The sequence below is a fragment of the Nansenia antarctica genome (genome assembly GCF_963989245.1).
Source record: "Nansenia antarctica genome assembly, chromosome: 20".
Lineage (NCBI taxonomy): Eukaryota > Metazoa > Chordata > Actinopteri > Argentiniformes > Microstomatidae > Nansenia > Nansenia antarctica.
The window spans coordinates 7,482,537-7,507,436 of NC_137693.1; the positions used below are offsets into that span (position 1 = coordinate 7,482,537).

The window sequence follows — 24,900 nt, forward strand, 5'->3', positions numbered from 1 at the left end:
GCCGTTAAAAACAGAAGTAAAACGCGGAGTGGATCTCTGGATATGGGCAATCCCCTACTCATAAAGTGGAACGGATTTGATTGTGAAGCAATGAAAATAACGCTGACCAGTCATGCAACATATTTTTGATGGCAAATGTGGGGGGGTCCAAACGACCTTGTTTCAAAGGTGGGGGGGACACGTCCCCCCCCAAATATATGGTGGTGACGCCCATGGGTCCATACAACGAAATTTAGGAGGGGGGGCTCCCCTGGTGCTAGGAAAAAAGACAAAAAAACAAGAGGTCCAAGGGTAAAATAAGAAAGGGAAAAGAGCTGGTTTACATAAATAAAGGCTATGTACACTATCTACTATACTATACTACTATACTATACAATAAAACACTGTGCTGTACTCTATGCTATGCTATAAATGTCCTAACTTTTCCTGTATCTGATTATTTCCAATAAGAATGTCATAGCGTCTGTCAGTTTGTGTTGAGCAAAAAGTGTTCTCTCCTGTAGCCAACAGGCACGTTGATTTATTCACTTTTATTAATGGCATGAACATAAATGCTTAACCCATTATGGAGTGTATTGTTATAAACAACTCAAGAAAATGCAATTCGAGTAGAAAAACAGAGATTGTGTTTGTTACATTAGGCTATTATTACCCAAAGGCCCTGTGGATAAAAAACAGTACATAGAACACAGTCAAAAGATACATTTCAGGAATAAGCGTTCTATCCATTTCACTCCATTCATCCATAGCTCAGATTCCTCCCCCCCTCCCCTACCCGTGTCAGTCACCAGTCTGCGAATCCATCTCTTCCCACTCGGTGGCGCTGACGAGCCGATAATTCCGTCGCCGATAGTGCTCTGGGTGAATCTGTCTCTGTCTCCACACCTCTTCATAAAGACTCTGAGTAACCGGCGGCAGAGGGTTGAACCTCCCGCTGCTGGCTAAAGTCCGGTAGTAGCCCCATTGGTCTCTGTCCATATTTAGCATGTGTTTGGGCTGCACCCCCTGCTCTGTCTTCTTCTCCATCTCTCTCTGTATCTCCTGCTCCATCTCAGCCCGCGGCGGCAGAGCAACAGAACCCTGCAGGATCGCCAGAGCAAACTGGGCCTGAGGGAGAGGAGGGGGGGAGAGAGATGTACTGTCAGCAGCATAGTAAACAGGGAGGGTCAGAGAGAGATAATGTAATGCATGTTACGGTACATGTGGGAAAACTAGGGTTAGGGTTAGGTGCTACGGTGCTAGGGTTAAGGTTAGGGTTAGGGTTAGGGGTAGGGGTAGGGGTAGGGTTAGGGTTAGGATTACGGTTAGGGTTAGACATGCCAGCATGTACCAAGTCGACGTAGCACCTAACCCTAACCCTAGTTTTCCCACATGTACCGTGTTCCCACATGTACCGTAACACATACTGTATATAGAGTATTAAACAACAACAGTTTGTTAACCATCTTACTTACCTGGCAGTGGAAATGGGGGAAGGGGCAGATGATCTTACAGATGCCTATGATAAAGAGAGAGGAGAAGGCAGGGGGCATCAGGAACTTGTAGAGGGGGGTTACCAGGTGCTGCTGGACCTTCAGGCCCAACCGGGCCGGGTTAAGGAAGGGGTAACTGAAGTTGTAGCCCGTGCAGAGCAGCAGAACCTGGGCTTGGGCCACGCCCCCATCCTGGAACTGGAGGGAGCCGTCTTCCTGAACCTTCACTACGGGAGCCGCCTGGCGGAGCGCCGGGGGCAGAGGGAAGGTCATTGGGGGCTTGCCATGGCTCAGGGTCACCTGGGGAGAAGACAGACAGACAGACAGACAGAGAGACAGGAGTGAGGACTCATCTCATTCAACTCTACGTATCCTGGTTAGCCTCATGGAGATCTTTGATTCTGTCAGAGAGACCTGGGGATATCAAGACCAATTGGGAGGAATTATTGGTTCCAGGCTTATTTTTGATAAGTGTCACGAGACTAAGTCTTGCGAAATGTATTTTAAAAAGCCTGGATTTTTTTAGATCCCCAAATATAAACTTGTTTTACTTGTTTATTGTAAACAACAAACACTGTATAGCTACAAAACATGGTTTAAATTATCATTTTGATCTCATGGATGGTCAGTCCTTGCATCCATAGGTCTGTCTATGAACGTGAGAATGGTTACATTTCTATAGACCCGTCCTGTAGCTGTTTACCAAAAAAGTGGCGGGGAGCCCCACTATTGTTTGAATTACAGATTGGACCTTTAATTAACCTTTTTATTGCTCTTTTTGTTTTTAAGAGAGTGGTATTTCCTCAGCCCTTGAAAGGTACAGTAGGTGTGTTTGAGAGAAAAGGAAGAGAGGATATGGTAGGTAGGATACTCACCTGGGCGTTGGCTTTAGCCAGCTCTATAGAGATGTCCAGTCCAGAGGCGCCTGCACCCAGCACCACCACCGACTGACCAGAAAAGGGCTCTGGGTGCCGGTATGAATGACTGTGCAACACTGTGCCTGTATCAAGAGAGAGAGAGAGAGAGAGAGAGAGAGAGAGAGAGAGAGAGAGAGAGAGAGAGAGAGAGAGAGATAGAGAGAGAGAGAGAGATTGAGTGAGATACAGGTTCAGAGAGAGGGATATGGAGAGAGATAGTATAGGATAAGGGTAAACACAGGTCACCTTTAAAGTGCTCTAGCCCTGGGATGGTGGGGATGTGGGGGTCAGAGTAGTGCCTACATGGGGAGGACAGAGACATGAAGATAAGGGGCAAGGTATAAAACACATGTACACCTATAACTAAAACTGTCCTGCCTGAATTAAGATAACACCACATTAGGATGGGGGAAATGATTAGATCGGTTTGTGAATACCTCCATATGTACGTCTTACCCACAACAAATGAAAACAGAGTCAAATGTCTCTGTTTTCTGGACTCCTGCCTTGTCGCGCGAGGTCACCTCCCATGTCACTGGCCCCTCCTTCTCAGTCTCTATGGAGACAGGGTTCACCTCTTCCACCACTGTGCTGAACTAACAAAGAAGGCAGTCCAGGTTCTTTCATGAGTCAAGTGTTAGCTTTCACAAGACAAAAGCAGTATAGTGGTCCCTGTATGTGAATGTATAGTGTATAGACAATGTACTTACCCTGACGTGTGGCGTGATGCAATGGCTCTCGCAGTAGATCTCCAGGTACCTTTGCACTGTCTGGTGATGCAGGTAGGAAGGCAGCTTGGGGTCAAAGGGGAAGTCAGGGAACATCATCACCTCCTTGGGCAGGTTGGTCCTGCAGGGGAAGGGGAGGTTAGAAGGTCAGACACAAATAACAAGACTAGGGTTGTGTTCAGTTGAACAAACCGTAAAGATTAAAAAATAAGCATAATAATAAATACGTTCAGGTAGTAGACCTGGGGGGTATTCCATATTCCATCAACATCGCTAAAGGAAAGTCCAGAGTTATTTTTTACAAGTCGTCTTATTTCAAAACAAGAGTCCCGCGGAACTTAAAATAAGCCTGGATTTTCCTTTACCGCGGTTAATGGAATACCCCCCAGGTATACTACCCCCCAGGTCTCGTGAGACGAGACCCCCACCCCCGGCCTCCTTTTCCAAATGTGTTTGTACAGAGTCTGACCCAGAGAGAGAGAGAGAGAGAGAGAGAGAGAGAGAGAGAGAGAGAGAGAGAGAGAGAGAGAGAGAGAGAGAGAGACATGCACAGGTGAGAGAGTTACTGTACCTTAGGCTTTTGTACATGCTGCTGTGAATGGGCAGCCCGTTGTCATATCTACCGGTCCGTTCCTCATAGAACCAGGTTCCACCGACATGTTCTGTGAGCTCGTAGACAACAGGTGGGTCGAAGGTGTCGGGACGTAACAGGATATGATGTGCGGCACACAGACCAGCAGCTCCAGCCCCTACCACCGCCACTTGCAGTCTGCGCATCCTCATAGTCCTATCAGAGGGTTCCACAGACAGAAGGACAGTTGGTGAAGATATAACAGGGTGGAAACATTCAGTCCCACAACCTCAAACAGATTTGGATTAAGTACTGTTTTTACCTGAACAGGGCAACTTATAAACTGGAATATAATACTGACTATAATGTATCTGACAGCCAGAGCAACTAGCACCGTGTAGGCAAAAGTGACTGTTGACACATTAACAGACCACAGACAGGAATGACATTGAAATGCACTGTAAGCACTGACATTGAACTAGACAATAACACAGACACACACTACAACACTGGAACAATACTGACCCTGTCACACATACTGCCTTATGTTGTACACAGCGACAAAGAGACAGCAGTGAGCTGGAGAATGTACACAATATAAACATTAGTGTGTGTTTAAGGTGAGTGGGAGAGTACTAGTGAGATAACGATGAATTGAGAATCAAGGACCCCAATTGAAATAAGCCAGTGGCTTTCTTGCGTTTTTATCCTGTTAGTTGACCTTGTATGTAATATGTACTTTCATGTACCTACTTCTGCAAATCTTCTAATAAAGTTTTCAATCAATCAATCAATCAAAAGATGTTTGAAAATAGGCTTCAATTAGGCTACCAATAAAACCAGAATTATAACACACATAGGTGAAGCTAATTATATGTTAAGCAAGGTAGGAGATAAGATTAGACATAGACAGACATCTTCATCATTTCATGAAGATAAAAAAAAAAGATAAAGTCCTTACACTAAATCCCTCACTGCTGCAGAGCCGAGAGTCCTTTTCAGAACACTCACTGGTGTGGACTTTGGTAGGCTAAACATTAGACATTACCTAAAGAACGTGACGTGACACTCATGTGGCAATTTGATTGGCCATGCGACACGCAGAGCTGTCACAAACACACCTTTTCTCCCCCTGACTGACACACGCACGCACGCACGCACGCTGTGTCCCTCTCCAAGTTCACTGAAACGTATTTGTATTTCATTTAGGCTACACAGTTGCATAACATGCGACTCAGCGAGTTGATGGCCTTATGCAGTATGGGATTACCGAGACATTAAAACCCCCACTGATGACATTTAGCATCTCCGCAAAAGCCAACTCCTACTCCGACCGTGCAATTCATCAGAGCAATTGCGCGTCATCTCCCTGTCATCAGAATGTCCACGCCCCTTTTTGGGTGATAGCAGTGTAGAAGTTTGACTGGCGGTCAATGGGAATTTCTGGTCTTTGCTACTTTAATCCGATAAAATAAGAAAACCGTAGTGCTTTTTAGATATTAGGAGCCCAAATCCGATGGCCAGTTAGGCAAACTATTATATTGTGTCGTTGCCGATCAATGATCGACGTCGTTATATAGAGAAAATTAATGAAATAGGGGTTGATTCATCAGAGCAGTCATACGTCATCTCCCTGTCATCTGGGATTTGTAGTTCTTCATTTGATTTGCCGTGTAAATCCCCAGATGAGAGTGTTACATTAGTTTTCTTAAGATAGGATAATAAATAAATCTGTTCAATGGGCATTTGCCAAAGTAGCCTGTTACTAATGTAACACTCTCATCTGGGGATTTACACTGTTGTTATATTGACAATATATTTTTTCTGTAATTTCACTTAACTGAAAAACCGAATATCACCGACCATTATAACCGCTACACGCGTGACGACACGTCGCGTTAGTAAATTGAACTAAATAAATACCCTCTTCAGCAAATACATTCCGGTTAAATTGGCTTTACTGTAGAACTTTCCACCGTTTTGGCCCTGAAGAATTTCCTCGAATTTAAGCAGAAAATGTTTCTGTTCTGTACACTTAAGAATTAATTCTGCTGTTGCCGTCAGTTTACAGTTACATCATTAATACAGTACAGGTACCATACAACGAAATTTAGGAGGGGGGGCTCCCCTGGTGCTAGGAAAAAAGAAAAAAAAACAAGAGGTCCAAGGGTAAAATAAAAAAGGGAAAAGAGCTGGTTTACATAAATAAAGGCTATGTACACTATCTACTATACTATACTACTATACTATACAATAAAACACTGTGCTGTACTCTATGCTATGCTATACATGTCATAACTTTTCCTGTATCTGAACCTTATGTACACAAGGGTTGTCATATTGCACATAGTGTTATTGCACATTCATTTAAAGTGTCGCAGTTTGCAGGTTTGAAATGTTCACAGTTGTATTTCAATATTGCACTTATGTTTACAATCTAGTAGCTGCCATCAAATTGTCTAGATTGTCCAGGGCTTAGAACCTAGGTCTTTGCTGTGTTCAGGGCCTGAATGGCCCTGGGGTAGAAGCTGAGCTTCAGTCTATTTGTCCGTGTGGACAAATAGTCCTCTCTCTTCTTTTTAAAAAGCTCCAATGTTACATACTAACTACACATTTAAACGTTCGTATTACAGTCGAATTTCCTACTATTCGACATGTTTAATACACCTTCGCCTACGTCGACATTGAGGCGTGCACTTTGAATGGCGCATGCGCAACAATCTCAAAGCGATTGCCATGCATGTGTTAGTTTCGAAAAATGAAAGAAATGCTATCATATTCATGTTGATTAAGAAATGCCATTTGTTACAGTTCGCGATTCGAAATGTAGGCAATGGCATGGCATACACAAAGTGCTTTATCCGAAATGTAGACGTACCTTTGTGTGTTTCGGGGCGGGGCTGACCGTGTTTAGGGGCGGGGCTGATCGTGTTTAGGGGCGGGGCTGATCGATGCTTTAAAACGGAGAGGGGAGACAAAAAGACCCTGCAGCCTAAATTGGCCACATTTTTAAATATCTTTGTTTATTAGTCGTGTATAGAGGGTTTTGCTGTGATTAATACCATACATTGGCGCTACCTAAGTAGTCATATATCAACCATTAGATGTACTAGAATAGGGGTCAACAACAGATCAACTTTCGAAACTGCAGCGAACATGGAAAAGTGGAAGAGTCACGTGCGCGCTGGACTGTTCCAGAGAGACTGCACACAGAGAGATCCCTTCACTGGTCTCTTCAACGCACGTAAGCTGCAGTTGTTTGACAATGTGCATATCTGTATCTGTCGCTCGTTTTCAATGTTAAACATTTATGATTTTTTGCTGAAAATAATATGTCGAAAATGTCGATTTCAGTGGCCCAACTAGAGGAGCGGTTCGAATTACACGAGACGTTTTGGGATGAAGTTCGTACGACTAGGTAAGGTGGGAGGACACCTGACTATAGCAATGCACAAGAGTCGTTTTTATTTGATTCTATTTATTTAACCTTTATTTCACTAGGGGAGCCCATTGAGACCAAAAAGTCTAATTTTCAATGGTGCCCTGATTACAAAGCATTTCTAAGACCATACAAAAACATCACACATCAATATGAAATAAATACAATTATACATTCACCCATTAAAACTAATAAACATTATGGCAACATCCTTAAAAACTTGCACAGACCTCGACCTCAACTTCATCGGCAGCCAATTTTAGGGTCTCTTGACACTCATTCCAAGCTCTAGGTCTAGGGGCACATTAACTACAAGCAGTTTTCCCCAGCTGAACTAACCTGTCCTGAGATCTTGTTTGGTGATGAGTGGAACGCCATGCAATGAGGGATGTCAGGTAACTAGGTAGCTTTTGTAAGATTGCTTTATGAACATACAGGAGCCAATGCTGTGTTCTCCTAGCAGCCAGAGATGCCCAGCCTACTGCTGGATATAGAATACAATGATGCGTTCCAAAATGATCACCAGTAATAGAACCAACCAAGTGCTTAATGATAAACGGTATCAAGCTGTTTCAAGGTGGTAGAGACTGTACTAAAAGCTTCCTGTCATCACACGAAAAACAAAATGTATTTCTATAAAAGAACCCAAGTTTCACATTTGATTTTGATTTCGCCATTGTATGGAAATGTATTCTATGTCATAGTTGTAAAGGAGATGGTGGACTGACAGTTGGACACACCAGAGAACTACGCCTACAACTCAGAGAGAGTGAACGTATGAGAGAAAAGGTGATGGCCAGGTGCCTGCACGGTCTGAATTACTATCTGAGGTTGAATTTCCGTTTAAACCTCATCTTCATGTTATTTGTCAACTGATTGAACTGTCATCCATCGTCACCACTCACCTTCCTCCCCTCCACCACCACTTCCTCATGATCAGGTCTTATTAATCTTAAACCTAACCCTACGATCCCATTCTTGACCCATCATCCTGAATTGTGTGCTCCCCCTCTTACTAATCCAATCTTTTTCTCTTTTCTGTTCTTCCTCCTCAGCTCTCCCAGACAGTCTCAGACCTGACCAGTGTATTTTACCTGAAAGAGGCGGAACTGCAGTACTGCCACTCACAGTGAGTCGTGAATGAATCAATGAATCAATTCAATGTACATTGAATAGGCCAACTGCTGTTGTGGTAGTCTAACTATCATTTTCTGCTAAAATAAATGATCTGGCATCGTGAATTGATCTTAGTTTTGAACTAGTTGCCTTCAGTAGGTATTCACCCCCTGGACTTCCACATTTTGTTGTATTGCAACCTGACTTTAGATTTAATTGATTATTATTTTATTTTTTTACACAAAATACCCCATAATGTCAACGGGAATTTTCTTTTTGTTGATGTTTTTACAAATTAAAAGCTGAAAGGTTAACTATGACACTCTAATAAAATGTTGAATTGAGTCCATCTGAGTGTATAGGATAATAGTTAATGTGATTACGGAATTAATATCTTTGTTGTTCGAGGGTCTCTGATTTGCATAGGAAGCAATTGCACACTGTGTGGATCTCTATTAATTCTATTTTAAAGTCTGGTTGTAACAAAATATGTGGACAAAGTCCAGGGGGGGTGAATACTTGAATACTGAAGGAACTGTATACATTTGCTATTAGATGGCTAGACTTGGACTATGATAAATTGGTGTACTTGATATTCTCTCTTTGTTACTGGTTCAGTGCTCATGTATGATCTAGACAGACAATGAGAATGCCCAGTGTAGAAATACTGAGAGATTGATTTAACTATAACTAGATTCATGTTGCCGTCTCTCTTTCAGAATCACTCGCTACCGCAAAGAGGCAGTCTCCCTAGCGAAGGATCTCGGAGCTACGCAGGCGAACCTATCAGACGGTGAGTTCACCCTGGAGAGCCAGTCCAAGGAGCTGGCGGCCCTGCGATTGGAGCAGAGGGAGCTGAGGGAGGGGCTTGCAGAAGCCCGGCGAGAGAAAGAAGAGCTGCTGGAGCGATGGATGGAGGAGAAGAAGGAGGAGGCAGAGAGGGTGAACGGGCACAATGACTCACAGGAAAGGTCTGACCTGATACAATTGGATATGGTATCATCTTTCCCCTATCCAGACTAGCCTGGTTGCCCCAGATCTGTTGGGGACTATAAGCCAACTGCTGTTTGGCGTGATGATGACAGTAACAGGAGTTCATGACGTTAGAATTATAAGGTTCTATCTCAATTTTTGTCAAAATTGAGTTTTTTACATAATCTGATCCATTAGGTGTTTATTAATACCTGTGCCTGTTATTTTTTTAAATGTTGACATTTTTGAGTTAGTAATTCATAAAATACAAAGGTTCCATCTCACAAAACATAATGGAATGTAAAACCTTTGACGCTCAATATCTCTGAACTTCCCTAAACGGAGATTGGGAATTATAAGAACCTTATAATTCTAAGCTCACGAACTGCTGTTTGGCGTGATGATGACAGTAACAGGAGTTGGCAAGTAAAAAAACAGATCTGGGGCGACAAGACTGTTTCCAGTCAGCATTAATGCATTCAATTCAAGGGCATTAGGCTAAGTGATGGTGTTTAATTATGAACTTGCAGAGAAGGTGCACTGATTGATTGACTGAGTTACAATCAGTGTTGTTGTTTTTTTTACACCACCAGGTGGCATCGTTTCACCAGGCGACTGAACAGACATCTCAATAGGCATCTCCGTAAGGAAATACAACAACCAGGGGGACAGACTAACTCTGGACGACAGAACCATCTACATCTATGCAAAGTTACACTTCAAACCGGTTCAGAGGTGGGTTTCACTCCCTGAATGACCACCTGATTACGTACAATGAAACCAATGATACCAAAGTGAAACAAAAGAAATAGAATAGACAATAGAATATGCTCTATTGCCTTTTGCAAGCCATGTGATGTAAAAGTGCAATGTTATGTCTCCCTTATCATTTCGATCTTTACTGAACTTACACTCATTATTAATTATCTTCCTTATTGTCGCTTCTTTCCAAGGACACAGTCCCTCAACAGCCCCTTAGCTCCCAGCAGTGACGGGCTCGCAACTAAAGGTCCGAAGCAACCTGAGGACCTCGGTCATGTTCAGCGGGCACAATAACGTTGTGAAATAGTATTGTTTCTGTGCTTACTGAACACAACCAGGGGGTTTTAGAGGAGTAGAGTACACGGGATGAGCCCAGCCTCCCAATGCCTTATGTACTGAAAGGTATTCCTTTAGAAGAAACTAGAAAGCCCTGCAAATCATCAGAATACTTTGGGTTGGACTTGTATCTATTAGATGAATGTGATTTAAATGTGTAAATTTAATGATATGGAAGATTGATTAATGCCAAAGTGAAGAAAAATGTATTTATTTAAAATATTGTTGTTTTGTATTACTATTTAATATAGTTATTGTGCCTCGTAAGATCTCGATTGTTTTAGTTTATCAATTTTAAAACGCTGTCGGAAATAAAGTAACTAACAGTCTAAGTGGCTACTGCTACCTGTTTTTGTTTAATGTGATTGTTCTTTCATATACAGTGGTGCAAAAAAATTGGGCACCCCTAGTCAGAATGCCTTTTACAATTCATATCTAAGTGAAAAGAAGCAAACCTAACCTCTATGGTAGAAAGTTATGGTATAAACATGACACATTTCATCACATTACCCTGTATTGTCTGTTTTGCACCTCTTTTGCAGTGATGTGTGGGTTCTTCTGAGCATTTCTCAGTCACCAGATCTCGAGCCATTCTATCGGAACATTTTCTTGGTCTTCCAGATCTTGCCTTGCCTACTATTGTCCATTTTCTGATGATGTTTCTGACAGTGGAAATGGGTAGTTTGAAACATTGCGAGAGTTTTTTGTAGCCTTCCCCTTGATGGTGGAAGTGAACTATCTTGATTCTGACATCCTTGGACAACTGTTTAGAGGAACCCCTGGTTTTTAACACCAGACACAACAGCCACTGCAGTCGGATACTTTAGAAGGCATGGAGTTACTTCAGAATATATAGTTCAACCCTGGAATTAAAGGTGTCATGTTTAACTTTGTAGCATTTAGTGTTCAGATTTGCTTTCAATCACTTGGAGATTAATTGTAACAGACATTTAAACCAGGGGTGCCCACATTTTTGCACCCTACTGTAAAAGGTAACTTCCAGTCAGTTTTGCATTTGCCCTCAGACATGTTACTGTAACAGTTAATCTCATGGCTCTGATCCCATCTTGACAAAAACACACACAGGCTCATCTGAGACACACTGCATGACTTGAGTGTTTTCCTCCTCTTTTTTTGTATCTTGTCTGATCAATTCCCTTTAATCTGGGTTTTTGAAATGTCATCCATAGTAATACAAGGAAAACAACAGAAAAATAGGGTTAGTTCGTTTTGCCTTTAATACAAAAATTAAAATAAAAATCTTGAAATAAAAAAAATTAAATGGCAAACAATGCATTTTTTTATTAAATGATTATGAGAATAATCATGGTCATAATGATGATACAGTAGTAGTAGTAATAATAATAATATTCAGAATCATTTTCCGTCACGTCCCACTAAAAATCATCATGGTATTTTCTGTAGACATTATGGCAATCGTACAGTTCAGTGGTGGCACTTTCAAATATTCACAATTAGCAGAGCTGCTAACAGGTACCCCACAAATGCACAAAATATAATCACAGGTCATTTATTCACAGCACCGCCCAAAAAAACATGCTCCATTGGTTCCTCTGTCCCCCTAGGTGATGGTCAGAGACCGAGAGTGAATGGAATCTCATGTACCGAGAAATGAATCTAATACCCATGCTGGAAGGAAAGTGTGCAAACGTCCTTGACTAACAGAGAGGAATGGGAAAATGTCCCAGTGCTGCACTGGCTAGCTGATGAGGAGTATCCATTGGCTATAGTTAGGATTCAGTAGGTAGAGGTCTATGTGGAGTGGTCGGTCTGTCTGTCTGTCTGTCTGTCTCTGCATTGAGAATCACCCTGATGTTCAACATGGAGGACCGGGGAGGACCGGTCCAGAAAACAACCCCCATGTTCTCACCCTGAAACGTAAACATTTCACAGAATGGATGACAGGGTACAAATTCAGAACACTGAGAGAATGTAGGTGAAAGGCCATGACACCAAGGGTTGCTTAAATAACATAACCTGCCAAAGTGTAAGTGTGTGTGTGTGTGTGTGTGTGTGTATGTGTGTGTGTGTGTGTGTGTGTGTCTGCCTGTGTGTTTTTCCTTCTTCCCTCACCTCTGCAGGTACTATACACCTCAAGAAGATAGTGATCAATATTTGTACAAAGATTTACATTTAAATGATAGTCGGAGTAAAAAGAACAGAAAAATGTCCCCTCTCCTGTTAATGGCACTGTTCCTCTTCAGCTTTGAAAACTTCAATTCAACTTTCAATCATCTTTGTAATTATGTATTTCAGCAGTCAATCTTTTCCCGATTCATCTCATTGTCCCCACTGAGAATCATTGTATCTCCTCAAAACAGTGAAACTGCTGTCCTAACCGATGCCCTTGGATCTATCAGCATTGCCTCTGCACAGCCTTACAAGGACATTTTACATGGCGTTTGAGTTTAGGATGCTTTTGCTGTCCACCCACATACATACAGTATCACCACGGCAGACAGAGAGAATGCGCAAAAGAGAGTACATGTACGAGAAGACAAGTGGCTTAAGCAAGACAAAAGAAGAAGACTGCGTCAGGTTCTCTTCAGCAGACCAGGGGGGCCACTGCATCTCCCCACATGCCTTCATCCCACCGCCTAGGAGAGTGAATGTGTGTGTGTGTGCGTGTGTGTGTGTGTGTGTGTGTGTGTGTGCGTGTGTGTGTGTGTGTGTGGTGTAGTGTGTGTGGGTAAGAGTTTGTGAATGTGTGCGCTTCTTAGCAGTCCTCATCTTTGTCGTCCACCATTCCTTTGAGCCGCAGGCGGGCGAAGTCCTCAAACACAAAGTCGTCGTCTTGGGAGAAACTGCTGCTGCGTGACGAAACAAGGAAAGAGATATGAGTGTTTTTGCGGATCCCATTGGACGACGGTTACAATGGCAAGTCAACAAGGTTGAATGATGGACTCACTTTGTTTCAAACTCTATCAGGTTGGTGTCGATGGGAGGGTCTGAATCTGGCACAGCTGTGGAGAACGAACGAACGAACACACGTCAGCTCTTTGTTTCCATGGTAACGGCCACATGTCTCCATGGTAACACCATGATAACTTAGAAGCGGGCATAAAATCAGAGTCAGTCTCAGATAAGGCCCTTCACATTTTCACTGTCTCCAGTATGTGTGGGACTGTGTTAGCGTGAGGCTAAACTAGATCTTAGTTCTTCGGCTAACTTCCTTGTCTGTCTTCTATTCAATTGTAGGACTACATTCGATTACAACCTGTAAGCCCCTTGGTCGTCGAATAGGAAGTAGGCGAGGAGAAAATGGCTTTTCCATTTTACAGGGTGACCTCAATAGCTCAGGGTGACCTCGATAGCTCAAAGTGTCTCCCTCAGTTCTCCTCGTCACCACCTAACCTTCCTCCGCCCTGACGGACACGTCCCAGATGATCTGCTTTGACCCCTCTACTTCTTCTCTCAGTTCCTTGGTGATGAAGGACATGAGAGGAGTAGAGCAGGCCCCTTCAGACCATCTAGATGTGCCTAGCTAGAGTACAGGAAGCTAGCCCTGACGGTGGGGGGGGGGGCATGTACCTGACTGTGGGCGGGAGAGGGGCGGGTCCATGGGTTTGGGGTGCATTAAGACGAAGGGCAGCTCCACTGACACATCTCTGGAAACACAGAAAATACAAAAACATAAAAAAACGAATAATAATCAAATAATATTAATCATTAAATATCAACACCACCACCAATGGTCAATCGATCAATCAATCAATCGCGACTTGGAGCATCGATATATAGATTTGCCAGTTGACAAGGTCACAAGACCAAATTAAACAGTTGAGCCTTGTGGAACGTGAATCAGGAACCCCCTACTGACCATGACGATAAAGTGTTGCTTTTGATTAGTGAAGGAGTGTATGTATGACGCCTGTTAACCCTCTGATTATCATGTGCTGTCAATCACTGGTCTCAGCCAATGGTATGATCCGTACTGCACACAGAAAGCCTTTGAACCCTGTGTCGGGCAGAGTTATTGTCATGCAGCTGCGTCATTGCCCTTGATAGCTTTTGCATGCAATTAACTGCCCGATCCTCACACAATAGCATTGCCTGTGGTTGGGACTGGATAGGCAGAGGGCGGTTATAAAGTAGCTTAGCAGCAGCTAACACGCACACGGGTTATACAATTACCACACACAAGGCAGCTGGGATCCAAGATTACCCCACACGGCAGTTGGAGTGCGCACACACACACACACACACACACACACACACACACACACACAGGTGGCGGCTGGGATGTCATATTACCTCTCTAACACGCCACTCAGCAGCCTTAGGCGACCCACGGAGGAGCAGACGCACGGATGGAGGGAGGGAGAGACAGACAGACAAGCGGACAAACACAGGAGGAGAGAGAAAGACAAGCCACAGGAGAGGGGGGGGGGGATGAAATGAGGAGAAAACTCAAAACCAAGACAACCGCAACCGAAAGGGGGATACAGCGAAGCATGGCGCGCCAGTGGGTGGGTGGGGTGGGGAAGAGAGACTGGTGAGGACTTGGGTCCATGTGAGACCCCCATGACAGAGTTTATATACAAGTTGGAGTGTCTATGCAGAGTGTGTGTGTGTGTGTGTCTGTCTGTCTATGTGAACTTATTGGAACTGCGCACGTATGTGTGTATATCTGAGTGTCTCCACATCTTGACCTCTGACCCCTGAGGAACTCACCCTCCACGTGAGACGACCAGTTTGACCTTGACCCTGTAGGACACCAGGATCCCAAGGACCTCCTTGTTGGTCACATCCTTCACGCTGTCACAAACACAGAGGGTAGAGAGAGGCGGTGTTATTTCAGGAAGTGATGGGTTCTTCAAATCTCACTGATGCAGAATGACATACAGAATACCAGGTGTCCATTTGACATGGAATGTGACCAATTATAAGTGTGTGTGTGTGTGTGTGTGTGTGTGTAGACTTTGTGCTTAGATCATGAACTTGGTCTGTACTTAATTGTCCCACGGTTTCAGTGAAAACACCTTAAAATATTTATTTTTTTACATTTGCAGTATTGTGCAGAGCACACTAAACTGTCTTTGGTGTGAATTCATGTTTCATAATTTAATAAATAATTTTGCCATTTAGCAGACGCTTTTAATCCAAAGCGACTTACAATTACGAATTACAGGGACATTCCCCCTGGAGTAACTGAGGGCTAAGTGCCTTACTCAAGGGCACACTAGTAGTGGTGTGGTTTCAGGCGGGATTTGAACTCACAACCTTCCGATCACAAGTCCAACTCACTATTCACTAGACCACCACTACCCATGTTTCCTCACATGTATCTTTTATTGTGACCCTGTCTGATGTCCCTATCTTTGAGGGATTGCAGATACAAACGGTTTTAATCTGAGATGCATGTTGCCAATGAGTCTAGTATGATACATTTATTAAATATAGAGATATTTCATATTTTTAGTTTAACAGTTCCATTTTGTCTGTATTTCCATTTGACGGCATCACATAGCAAGTATACATCTAAAATCTCTCAAGACAGAAGTAATTATGGGGGAGCTGAGTAGTGTGGATCAGGAAGATGGGTGTTTGGGTTACAGCAGAAGTAGACAGATCTAGAAAAAGTACGCAAACTGTTGACGAGGAAAGTACCTCTCAAGATCCGGCTCTATGTGAAAAGCTTGAAGAGTGATACAGAGAGAGAGGAAGACAGAAGGGGTATACGAGGTTAGAAGAGGAGGAGGAGGAGGAGAAGGAGGAGGAGGAGAGGAAGACAGAAGGAGAAAAGATGAGGATGGAGGTGAAGAGAGTATCACCCAATCAGTGGAGGACAGAGGAGGAGTGGGACAAGAAGGAGAGATTCTTCTACACAAAGGAGAGATTAGAATGGAGGAGTTTAGAGGGATGGCAGGATCGGATCAGAGAGCAGAATGAAATTCTGAAGAAAAGGATGTTGAGGGAGGGAGGTGGAGGAAAGAATGGAGGGAGAAAGAAGAGAGGAGGCAGAAAAAAGATGCGAAGGAGGAAACTCAGTCTGCATGATGATGGAGTGAGTAATGAAAAGAGAAGAGAGAGGGAGGAGAGGCAGCACAAGATGTACTTTGAGAATTTAATGCAACAAACGGAGGCAAATTAAAGGAAAAAAAAAGAGCTGCAGGAAAGAGAGAGAGAGAGAGAGAGAGAGAGAGAGAGAGAGAGAGAGACTGAATTGAAGAGAGTGATGCAACAGCATGGACAGAGTATGGATGAAAAGAGAGAAAGACGGGAGGAAGAGGAGAGGAAAGCAGTGGGGGAAGTGATAAAGGACATTGTGGTATAATAAAAATAATAATACTAGTTTTATTGCCATGCAGTCAACTTGTCAGTCAATTGTTGGAATTCGGTCTTTTATGCTCTAGGCAAGTGGTCGGCCATAGACGGCGACCCTGGAGCATTTAGGGGTTCAGTGCCCTGGGCACTTTGACACGTGGCCAGCAGTGATTTGAACCGCTGCGAGCTAACGACTTTTGCGACCATTAAATAAACGCCGGCTCTACCGGCTGAGCTACTAGAGAGAGAAAGATAAAGAGAAGAGCTAAACAAGTGGAATACAGAGGGGATAGAAAGAGAGGGGAAAAAAGAAAGTGGAGGTGAACAGAAGAGCGGAGGACACAATTTAAAACGAGAGGTGGAGAGGAGATGGAGAGACATGGAGAGGAGATGGAGAGACATGGAGGAGAGATTGAAAGTCATGAAAAAGGGTCAGAGGAGAGAAACACAGGAAGAAAAGGGGAAAAGGAGAAGGAGGGAAGAAAGAGAGAGGAATGTATAGGTGATGAGTAAAACTGAGGAAAGTATAAAGAAACAGTGGGAGAAGGGCACGCTGCGAGAGAAAAGGCAGAGTGAGGAAGAAAATAACGAGGAGAGGAGCGCACGAGAACCGGAGGGGTTCAGACTGCAAGAGGAGAGAAAGAGGGGAGAGAGGAGGAGAGAGACAGAAAGAGGGGTGGGAAAAGAGGATGAGTATGTGCGAATGGGGGAAGAAAAAAGGAAATTCAGAAAAAGAGGAGACCATTGGGGAGGAGGAAGAGAAGGGCTTGGAAGGTGATGAAGAACGGTCAAAAACAGACAGTAGTGAGGAAGAGGGGGAAGTTTGAAAACCAAACTTGTGATAAGATGAGGAAAGACAAAACTATAGAAGAATACAAAGATAGTGAAGAGCGGGACACAAACCACGAGGAATCTACAAACAGATGATAAGAGGAAAGAGAAAGCGGGGGAAGAAGAGAAGAAAGTAGATGGGAAAAATGGGCAGATTATGAGGATGCTGATTAGAGAACACTACGTGTGTGTGTGTGTGTGTGTGTGTGTGTGTGTGCGTGTGTGTGTGTGTGTTCTCTGCCTCCACTCCATGCCTTTGTTTTCCTAGTCACTATCCTCCTAATCTGTCCATTTCCAGAGGGGAGAAGAGGAGAAGAGGATGAGAAAAAAAAAAAAAAAAAAGGGTGAAAAACTGGAGTGTGAGAGAAACAGACCGTGAGTAGACACAAGTGCAAAGACGGGCTAATGGAAATCTGTTTTGATAGATTCGGTTGACAATAAAATTGACTGATTCATCTAGGTTTGGGCACAACTTGAATTTCGGAGCATAATTGACATTGAGCAGAACCCCCTCTCTGTTTATGTTCCCTCCACAGAAGTCTCTTCAAAGCTGGACAAAGTCATTGCCAAAATAAATAGTGGATAACAGTCAGGGGGACTCAAAGGTGACGCCTATTCAGACACACTGAGAAACCAGCTCAGAGCTGAAGACAATTTGTAACAAGACTGAATTTCACAAATACGGCTAACAGCAATATTCTGGTCTTTTTCAGAAAATTCTCTTTCCTGATGATGCAATGATCTACTTATCTTTTTAAATGTATTTCATGTTATCACTCTCACATATACATATTTGTTATTTCGTTATGCATAATAGGGAAAAATGAAAAATTGTGTTGCATTAAAAATATATGTGTGTTCAAGTTAATGCTCTGGTTAACACTTGACACAGTGTTGTTTTGTGTGAGTGTATGCAAATGTTTGTGTGTATGTGTGTGTGTGTGTGTGTGTGTGTGTGTGTGTGTGTGTGTGTGAGTGTGTATGTGTGTGTGTGTGTGACATTTCTCACATGGTGGAGGAGGCCAGGTTGGTGTCCTCGTGTTTGAGCTTGCCGTCCAGGGCTAGGCCTCTCTTCTCTCGGTTCTTGTCTAGCGTAGGGGTGAGTGTATATACCTTACAGAACGTGGAGCTGGCTGACACCTGGTCACTGAGGAAACCATAGAGGAATACACACACATATAAACACACCTGCGTCATAATAACACACACACAAAATAACTTTATTGAAAAGTGGGGGGGGCATTTGATTTTATTTCGAAGTAGTTAACACCAGCTCTGGCTGCTGGATTTTAAAATGGGGGGGGGGAGTTGCCTCATTTGCCCTGTGGGCCAGGTGCCGATCTTCCCATACACTTATGGATAGAATATAATAGGTAAAGGTAAAGCAGTGGGACTGGTGAGAGCAGGGAGATATATAAAGGGAATCTAAAGCAATAATACTCACTCTGCCTCCACCTGAGCCACTGGACACTTGTACTGGGCCGTACTGAAGAGGCAGATATCAGCATACTGCCTCACTGGAAGGAGGGAAAGAGAGTTACTACAGAACATAGAGAGGGTGGGGGGTGTGGGGGGGGATGGGTGTAAGGAGAAAATCAACAGAACGAAAGAAAGAGGTGGGAAGGCCATGATAGGCACCTGATATTTTGACTCGTTTGACAGTCTTGGTGGAGTTGTTGGTGACGTGAACGTTCACACTGATGGGCTCTCCGTGGTAGTAGAGCTAGAGAGAGAGAGAGAGAGAGAGAGAGAGAGAGAGAGAGAGAGAGAGAGAGAGAGAGAGAGAGACAGTCAGGACACTCACTACAGTAACTATAGAATGACATACAGAATACTAGGTATTTAGGCTTTGCCTAAAAGCATAAATAGCTTTGCCCAACACCTGGTCGTCTAATAGTTAGACGGAGACCCGGAGAGGCCTTACATGCCACAGTGTCTCACACCCACTGTGAAATCTGGTGGAGGATCGCTATAATCAATAGTAAAAACCAACATTTTGCAGTGGTCTCTTAATTTCCAGAGCTATTATGTGTCTTTATCACGTGTGTGTGTGTACCTCTTTATCCAGAGAGGCCTCCAGGTGTAAAGAACGGTCAGACATGAGGAAACTACGGGTGGTCTCCACCATGGGCTGAGGCCCCTTCTTCTCTGGAGCATACTGGACCTTACGGATCACCAGCCGCACAGAGTTCCTGAAATACACAATAAGGCTGACTTGAAACTATCATACACAACCTCAGAGTCAAGTCAACAGACCCAAAAAGCCATACATATATGCATGCACGCACGCACACGCACGCACGCACGCACGCACACACACACACACACACACACACACACACACACACACACACAGGTTGCTCTACCGTTTGTGAATCTTCTCCTCTATCGATTTGGCACAGAAAGCTCTGATCTCAAAGTCTACCCCACATGCCTAGAGAGAGAGAAGAAGAAGAGGCAGAAGGAAAGAAATTATTAAGAGGTCTGTGTGTGTGTGTGTGTGTGTGTGTGTGTGTGTGTGTGTGTGTGTGTGTGTGTGGCCACCTTACGCTTAAAACACATAAAACGTTACCTCATCTTTGTACATTGAGTTTGCTTTTGATAGTGGCCATCAATAATATAATGTTTCATTTCACTTCATTATAAATTGTTCTGGGTTCAGTCTCTGCTGTCATCCATCCTTAATTACTTTGAAAAGTAAAACGGTTATAAGCAGAACGTGGTCACGCACACACGCAGACAGACAGAAAGACACAGAGAGACGCAAAGAGAAAGGGTGTATGTGTCTGTGTGTGTGAGAGAGAGAGAGAGAGAGAGAGAGAGAAAGAGAGAAAGAGTAGTAGACAAATCATGTGAGCATGTCCACAGGAATGTTATTGGTTTTAATATTTCGCAATCGTGCCAATGACATGTCATTTCACACGACTTTGATCGCAAGATGGAAATGTATCTATCATATTGTTGCCTGGCAAGAGAATACCGAACTACCGGAGAGAGAGAGAGAGAGAGATCACCAGAAAAATACTGCCCTTCACCTGATGTTCTTTTAACTTATTGACATAATATAATGATAGCCTACATGGGGTTTCTGCTTTGAAACAGATAGCGGAAGTGTTGATTTAAAAAAAGATATACATATTTACAGATGTAGACATTGAAACTCTAGTCTATGTTGCTGGTAAGATCATTCTCAGGTCCTAAGATCATATTTCAGAAAATAGGCGAGCCTCCTATTCTCCTATTCCTATAGCTCGCGTGCTAGGCGCGTGAGACGTGCCTCTCGGGCGACTTGTATGCATGCTCTAACCCGTTAACATGGGTGCCGGAATGAGACTGACACGTGCCGCTGAGGTTCAGGCGTCCCAGAGGTCCTACGTGTGTTATGAGCGTTACCTTCCCTGTGTCTTCTGGTCCTGGCTGTAAGGTGACTGAGCAGGGCAGGTTCTGAGGAATCTGAAGGACAACAACAACAAAAAAAGGAGTATACAGTGTGTTACTGAAACAGTACTGTGATGTGTGTGTGTGTGTGTGTGTGTGTGTGTGTGTGTGTGTGTAACTCACAGTGAAGTAGAAGGGGTGTGCCTGCTGGCCCAGTTTCTTCAGTAGTCTCTCCTGCAGGCGGCTGTTGGGTTTGCTTTCCTCCGCAATGGGGGGGAAGGCCTGGAAAGTGGAGATGTACAGGTCCTTCCGGAAGGACAGGCCCAGCACGTCCAGGTCCTCACGGCCGTACCGGAACGCACAGGTCAGGGTCACAAACACTGGGGGGAGGAGGAGCGGAACAACAACAAGAGTGAAGGTGTCACCCACATGGAGGCCCGCACGCTGTTTACAATAAGGACATTCCCAGCACAGCAATGTTCCGCTAAGTGTCCAGTGGCAGGCATATCGGGTGTACCTACTTGGAATGTTCTATCAATTGATGCTTATAAGCTCATCTATCAAATTATGTCGCATTTCACATGGTGCCCATTAAGGCGTGACAAGAAACAGTCAATCACTGGCAAATCTGGAACAGAAAGTTCAACTTCGTTGTACCTTTCCTGTCTTTCAGATACTCTGGGTCAACCAGGATCACGCCATCTGTAGAGAAGGGAAAGGTCGGTTTACGGGTGTTTATGTGTTTGTGTGTTTGTGTATGTGTGTGTGTGTGTGTGTACTGTACTTACCGACTGCATCAACCTGGTCAAGGTGATCCACAAAGTCTCTCTTTCCCAGATACACTGTGACCTACAGACGGTAAGAGAAGGAAGGAGGGAAGAAAGGAAAGGAAAGAAGAGGTCATCTAGATTGCTGCTACAAAACATGTGTGAGTTACATAACCAATGCTTTAATAAAAGATCGAGCCAAGTAAGCGTAAACAATATCAATGATTTATTACCTTGCAATTGGGGCTTGACTTCTTGAAAACTCTGAGAAAGCCAGGGGGAACATTGAAAGGAAAGGGAGGGGGGGGGGGGGTTGAGAGAGACAGCGAGAGAGAGCGAGAGAGAGAGAGAGAGAGTTAGCAATAATAATAATAACTTTTATTTGTATAGCACTTTTCCTGCAAACATTGCAAGAGGTAGTATGCATGGCACAATAAGTGGTGTGGTTCACACCTCCCCACCGGGCAAGGCCCAGCATCAGGCAACTGAACAAGAACCTCAGATGCAGTAAGCTAAATAAAGGCACCTTCCTGCAACTGACTAAACAACAAACACAACAGGAAACAAAACCAACTCTCTCATTATACAGTAATGAGTCCCACACAACGCATCCCATACCTAAGTAGCTATACAAACTCACGCCATTTTAGAGATCTAGCCAGAGTCATCTAGACAGAGCTCAGGAGGGAAGTTGGACATGTTCTCACCACTGTGAGAATGTGGTGGAATGTGGTGCTGCACACATATATAATAGTGTATGTGTGTGTGTACGTGTGTGTGTATGCATGTCCAAATCTAATAAGAATGCCAGGTTGATAAGGTTAGTGTATACACTAGACATGCTTAGATTACATCTGCTTGGTCCAGTGCCCAGTGGTCTCTTCATTTGCAGGCCAGTGCTACATTTCATACCTCCCCACCAGTATCAGCGAAACCTCTCGACAGTAGACGGGCCAGCCAGGCCTGAGAGAACCGTTTCAATCTCACCCTCAACCTGACCTAGAATCGTCACGAAGACCTTGACCATAAACCCCGAAACACAGTAACTATTACCAACGTCCGGCCATTTAAACCACCCCTGCCTGCCCCACATTGTCAATGCGGGCCATAGCCCTTCCCCTGTGACATAGGAAACAATGGACTGTGTGGTGTGTTTAGTTGAGAATCAGGCAGCAGGCACGCATTCCAACCCTATTCCATATCATTGTTAATGCAGTCACTGGGGTGCTGAAAGTGAAAGTGACACCGAATTTAAAATGGGAAAAATCATTTAACACCTTTACATGTCCACGTCTTGATAACATACTGGGGGAAGTGCAGTGTGTACTGATTGCAGGGGCGCATGAGCAGCTGAGCTTTATGGCCAATACGTGTTATGAATAACTGCATGCATGGAGAGACTTGGGGGCCGTAAAACAACAAGGCAATACAACATAGTACTGTACCCCCCAATGCAGGAATCACGCGTATGCGACACATGATATCTCTGCTGGACAGACAGACTGTATGTATGTGTGCTCGGTTCGGTTGGTTGTTTGTTTACATTTGCATGCATATTTGCATGGCATTCAAAAAAATGACGTCACCACCGCCGTGGGCGATAATGCGTATTGTGACGTCACAGAGACGTACGTCAAATTGACGTCACAGAGGAGCTAAGCTAACCGTGTTATCATGACAACTTGGCTAAGATGGTTCGGATTCTTCACGGCTGTGTGGGAGAATCTGTTCCATGTCCCAGCTAAGCTATACTACTAGCCCCACCCTATAGCTCTGTGTGTTGGGCCAGCTAACATGCATGATGATGGTCCCAGTCAGTAGAGACTAGCTTACTATGTTCATGTTGGAAATCACGTTCGTTTAGAAACTGTCTGTCTTAAGGTTGCACATCTGGGGTGAACACATCTGGTGTGGCTTCACTAGGAGATAGACATTGAACTCGCCCAGCTCGTTTTTTGAGGGTCAGTCTAATTGCTGGACGTTACGTCTGGCGTCCTTTAATGTACATGCATCTCTATGCAAAACCAGGAGCTGGCCTTTCAGATTAGGGAAGTGTAATGTTAATGGCGTTATATTTTAGCTACAACATGTTTTGCACAGTGTAGTGGAGGGTAAACTTGAGTTTACTAGAGACATAAATAAAAATAAATTAAAAAAGGATTTACCCACCTATTTTGCTAGCTTAATGATTATTATTTTACACACATTATACATATATCTCAATATAATGTTATATTCATTATGTCGGTTTGTTTGTCATTTAAGTGCACAATTCGCATGCCTATTTGTACTACTACATGTCCATCGCTGTTGTTAGCGAGCGAATTTGACGTTAGAACGTTTCCGCTCCAGTTATTAGTCAGACCCCTAACTCAGGCAGGCAGCGCTGCTGAACCACAAACACAACGTGTAGATCTGATCATTTAACTCACCTGGTCCCTGCCTTGTCCCCCATCTCCTTGGCGGGCTTTTACGTTAGATTAGGTAGCAACAGAGATGGCTGTGTGAGCTCGATTTTCATCCAAAATGTAGGGGTCTGTCTTGCCTTTTCCTTCCACCTTTTCCCTGGCCAGCTAATTTGCGCTCTGGCGCTTCCGTGCTTTTTTTTTCGCTTCCGCAAAAGCAGGAACTCAGACCTATCCGGGGCTGATACAGATCAGCGCTACATGCCTCTCTCTGGTACAGATGCGCTCTGGGGGGCAGTGTTGTAGCATTGCGCAATATCTACGCACCTACATCCCCAGATCTGAGCAATACGTGACGTTAGAATTATAAGGTTCTATCTCAAATTTTGTCAAATTTTTTTTTTTTTTTTTACATAATCTGATCCATTAGGTGTTTATTAATGCCTGTGTGGTGTTATTTTTAAAATGTTGACATTTTTGAGTTTAGTAATTCATAAAATACAAAGGTTCCATCTCACAAAACATAATGGAATGTCAAAACTTTGACGCTCAATATCTCTGAACTACCCTAAACGGAGATAGAACTTATCATTCTAAACGGAGATAGAACCATATCATTCTAAACGGAGATAGAACCTTATAATTCTAAGCCCACGAATAGTGTGTAGGTAGTAAAAGGGAAAGGACTGGTGGATAAGGATTCGGAATGTTTAAGAGGCGTGTTTTATATTAGGAGGCCATAATCATTATTTGAGAGACACTGTAATCGTGTTCTATTGTGATTGTTATGTAACTCAAAATGAGGTAACAGGTCTCTCTCTCTCTCTCTCTCTCTCTCCAGTGTTTCAGAACTGCAGAACACTGAAGGGTGTTAGAATCAAGGAGGTGTTTAATTTGGGGGTAGGCAAATCGAAAGAA

The 24,900-nt window shown here is 43.7% G+C and overlaps 3 protein-coding genes across 6 annotated transcripts; 1 reads left to right on the forward strand and 2 right to left on the reverse strand.

Annotated features, from left to right (window-relative positions):
* Positions 1–737: 737 nt before the first annotated feature.
* Positions 738–4,706, reverse strand: LOC308174787 (uncharacterized protein). Its single transcript, XM_080549891.1, has 8 exons — positions 4,650–4,706; positions 3,689–3,904; positions 3,100–3,238; positions 2,846–2,985; positions 2,636–2,688; positions 2,348–2,472; positions 1,455–1,772; positions 738–1,107 (listed from the first exon to the last, which is right to left on the reverse strand). The coding sequence occupies exons 2-8, from the start codon at positions 3,898–3,900 to the stop codon at positions 781–783; spliced, it is 1,314 nt and encodes a 437-aa protein (XP_080406017.1). The 5' UTR covers positions 3,901–3,904; positions 4,650–4,706; the 3' UTR covers positions 738–780.
* A 2,138-nt stretch (positions 4,707–6,844) lies between these two features.
* LOC308174319 (uncharacterized protein) lies at positions 6,845–9,968 on the forward strand (the record flags this gene model as incomplete). The annotated part of the gene is made up of 6 exons (XM_080549398.1): positions 6,845–6,932; positions 7,043–7,106; positions 7,778–7,916; positions 8,183–8,256; positions 8,963–9,214; positions 9,809–9,968. 6 exons carry the CDS (start codon positions 6,845–6,847, stop codon positions 9,966–9,968), a joined length of 777 nt encoding a protein of 258 aa, XP_080405524.1.
* A 1,571-nt stretch (positions 9,969–11,539) lies between these two features.
* Positions 11,540–24,147, reverse strand: arrb2a (arrestin, beta 2a). 4 transcript variants are annotated; one of them, XM_080549893.1, is made up of 16 exons: positions 24,010–24,147; positions 21,811–21,841; positions 21,599–21,659; positions 21,468–21,512; positions 20,994–21,190; positions 20,826–20,885; positions 19,799–19,866; positions 19,489–19,624; positions 19,071–19,155; positions 18,877–18,949; positions 18,442–18,579; positions 15,009–15,092; positions 14,589–14,612; positions 13,866–13,942; positions 13,243–13,297; positions 11,540–13,141 (listed from the first exon to the last, which is right to left on the reverse strand). In XM_080549893.1, exons 1-16 carry the CDS (start codon positions 24,030–24,032, stop codon positions 13,051–13,053), a joined length of 1,248 nt encoding a protein of 415 aa, XP_080406019.1. In that variant the 5' UTR covers positions 24,033–24,147; the 3' UTR covers positions 11,540–13,050. The 4 variants fall into 4 exon arrangements, with proteins under 4 accessions (XP_080406019.1, XP_080406018.1, XP_080406021.1 ...); XM_080549892.1 differs by having other exon boundaries at positions 11,540–13,144; XM_080549895.1 differs by lacking the exon at positions 14,589–14,612.
* Between the last annotated feature and the right edge of the window lie 753 nt (positions 24,148–24,900).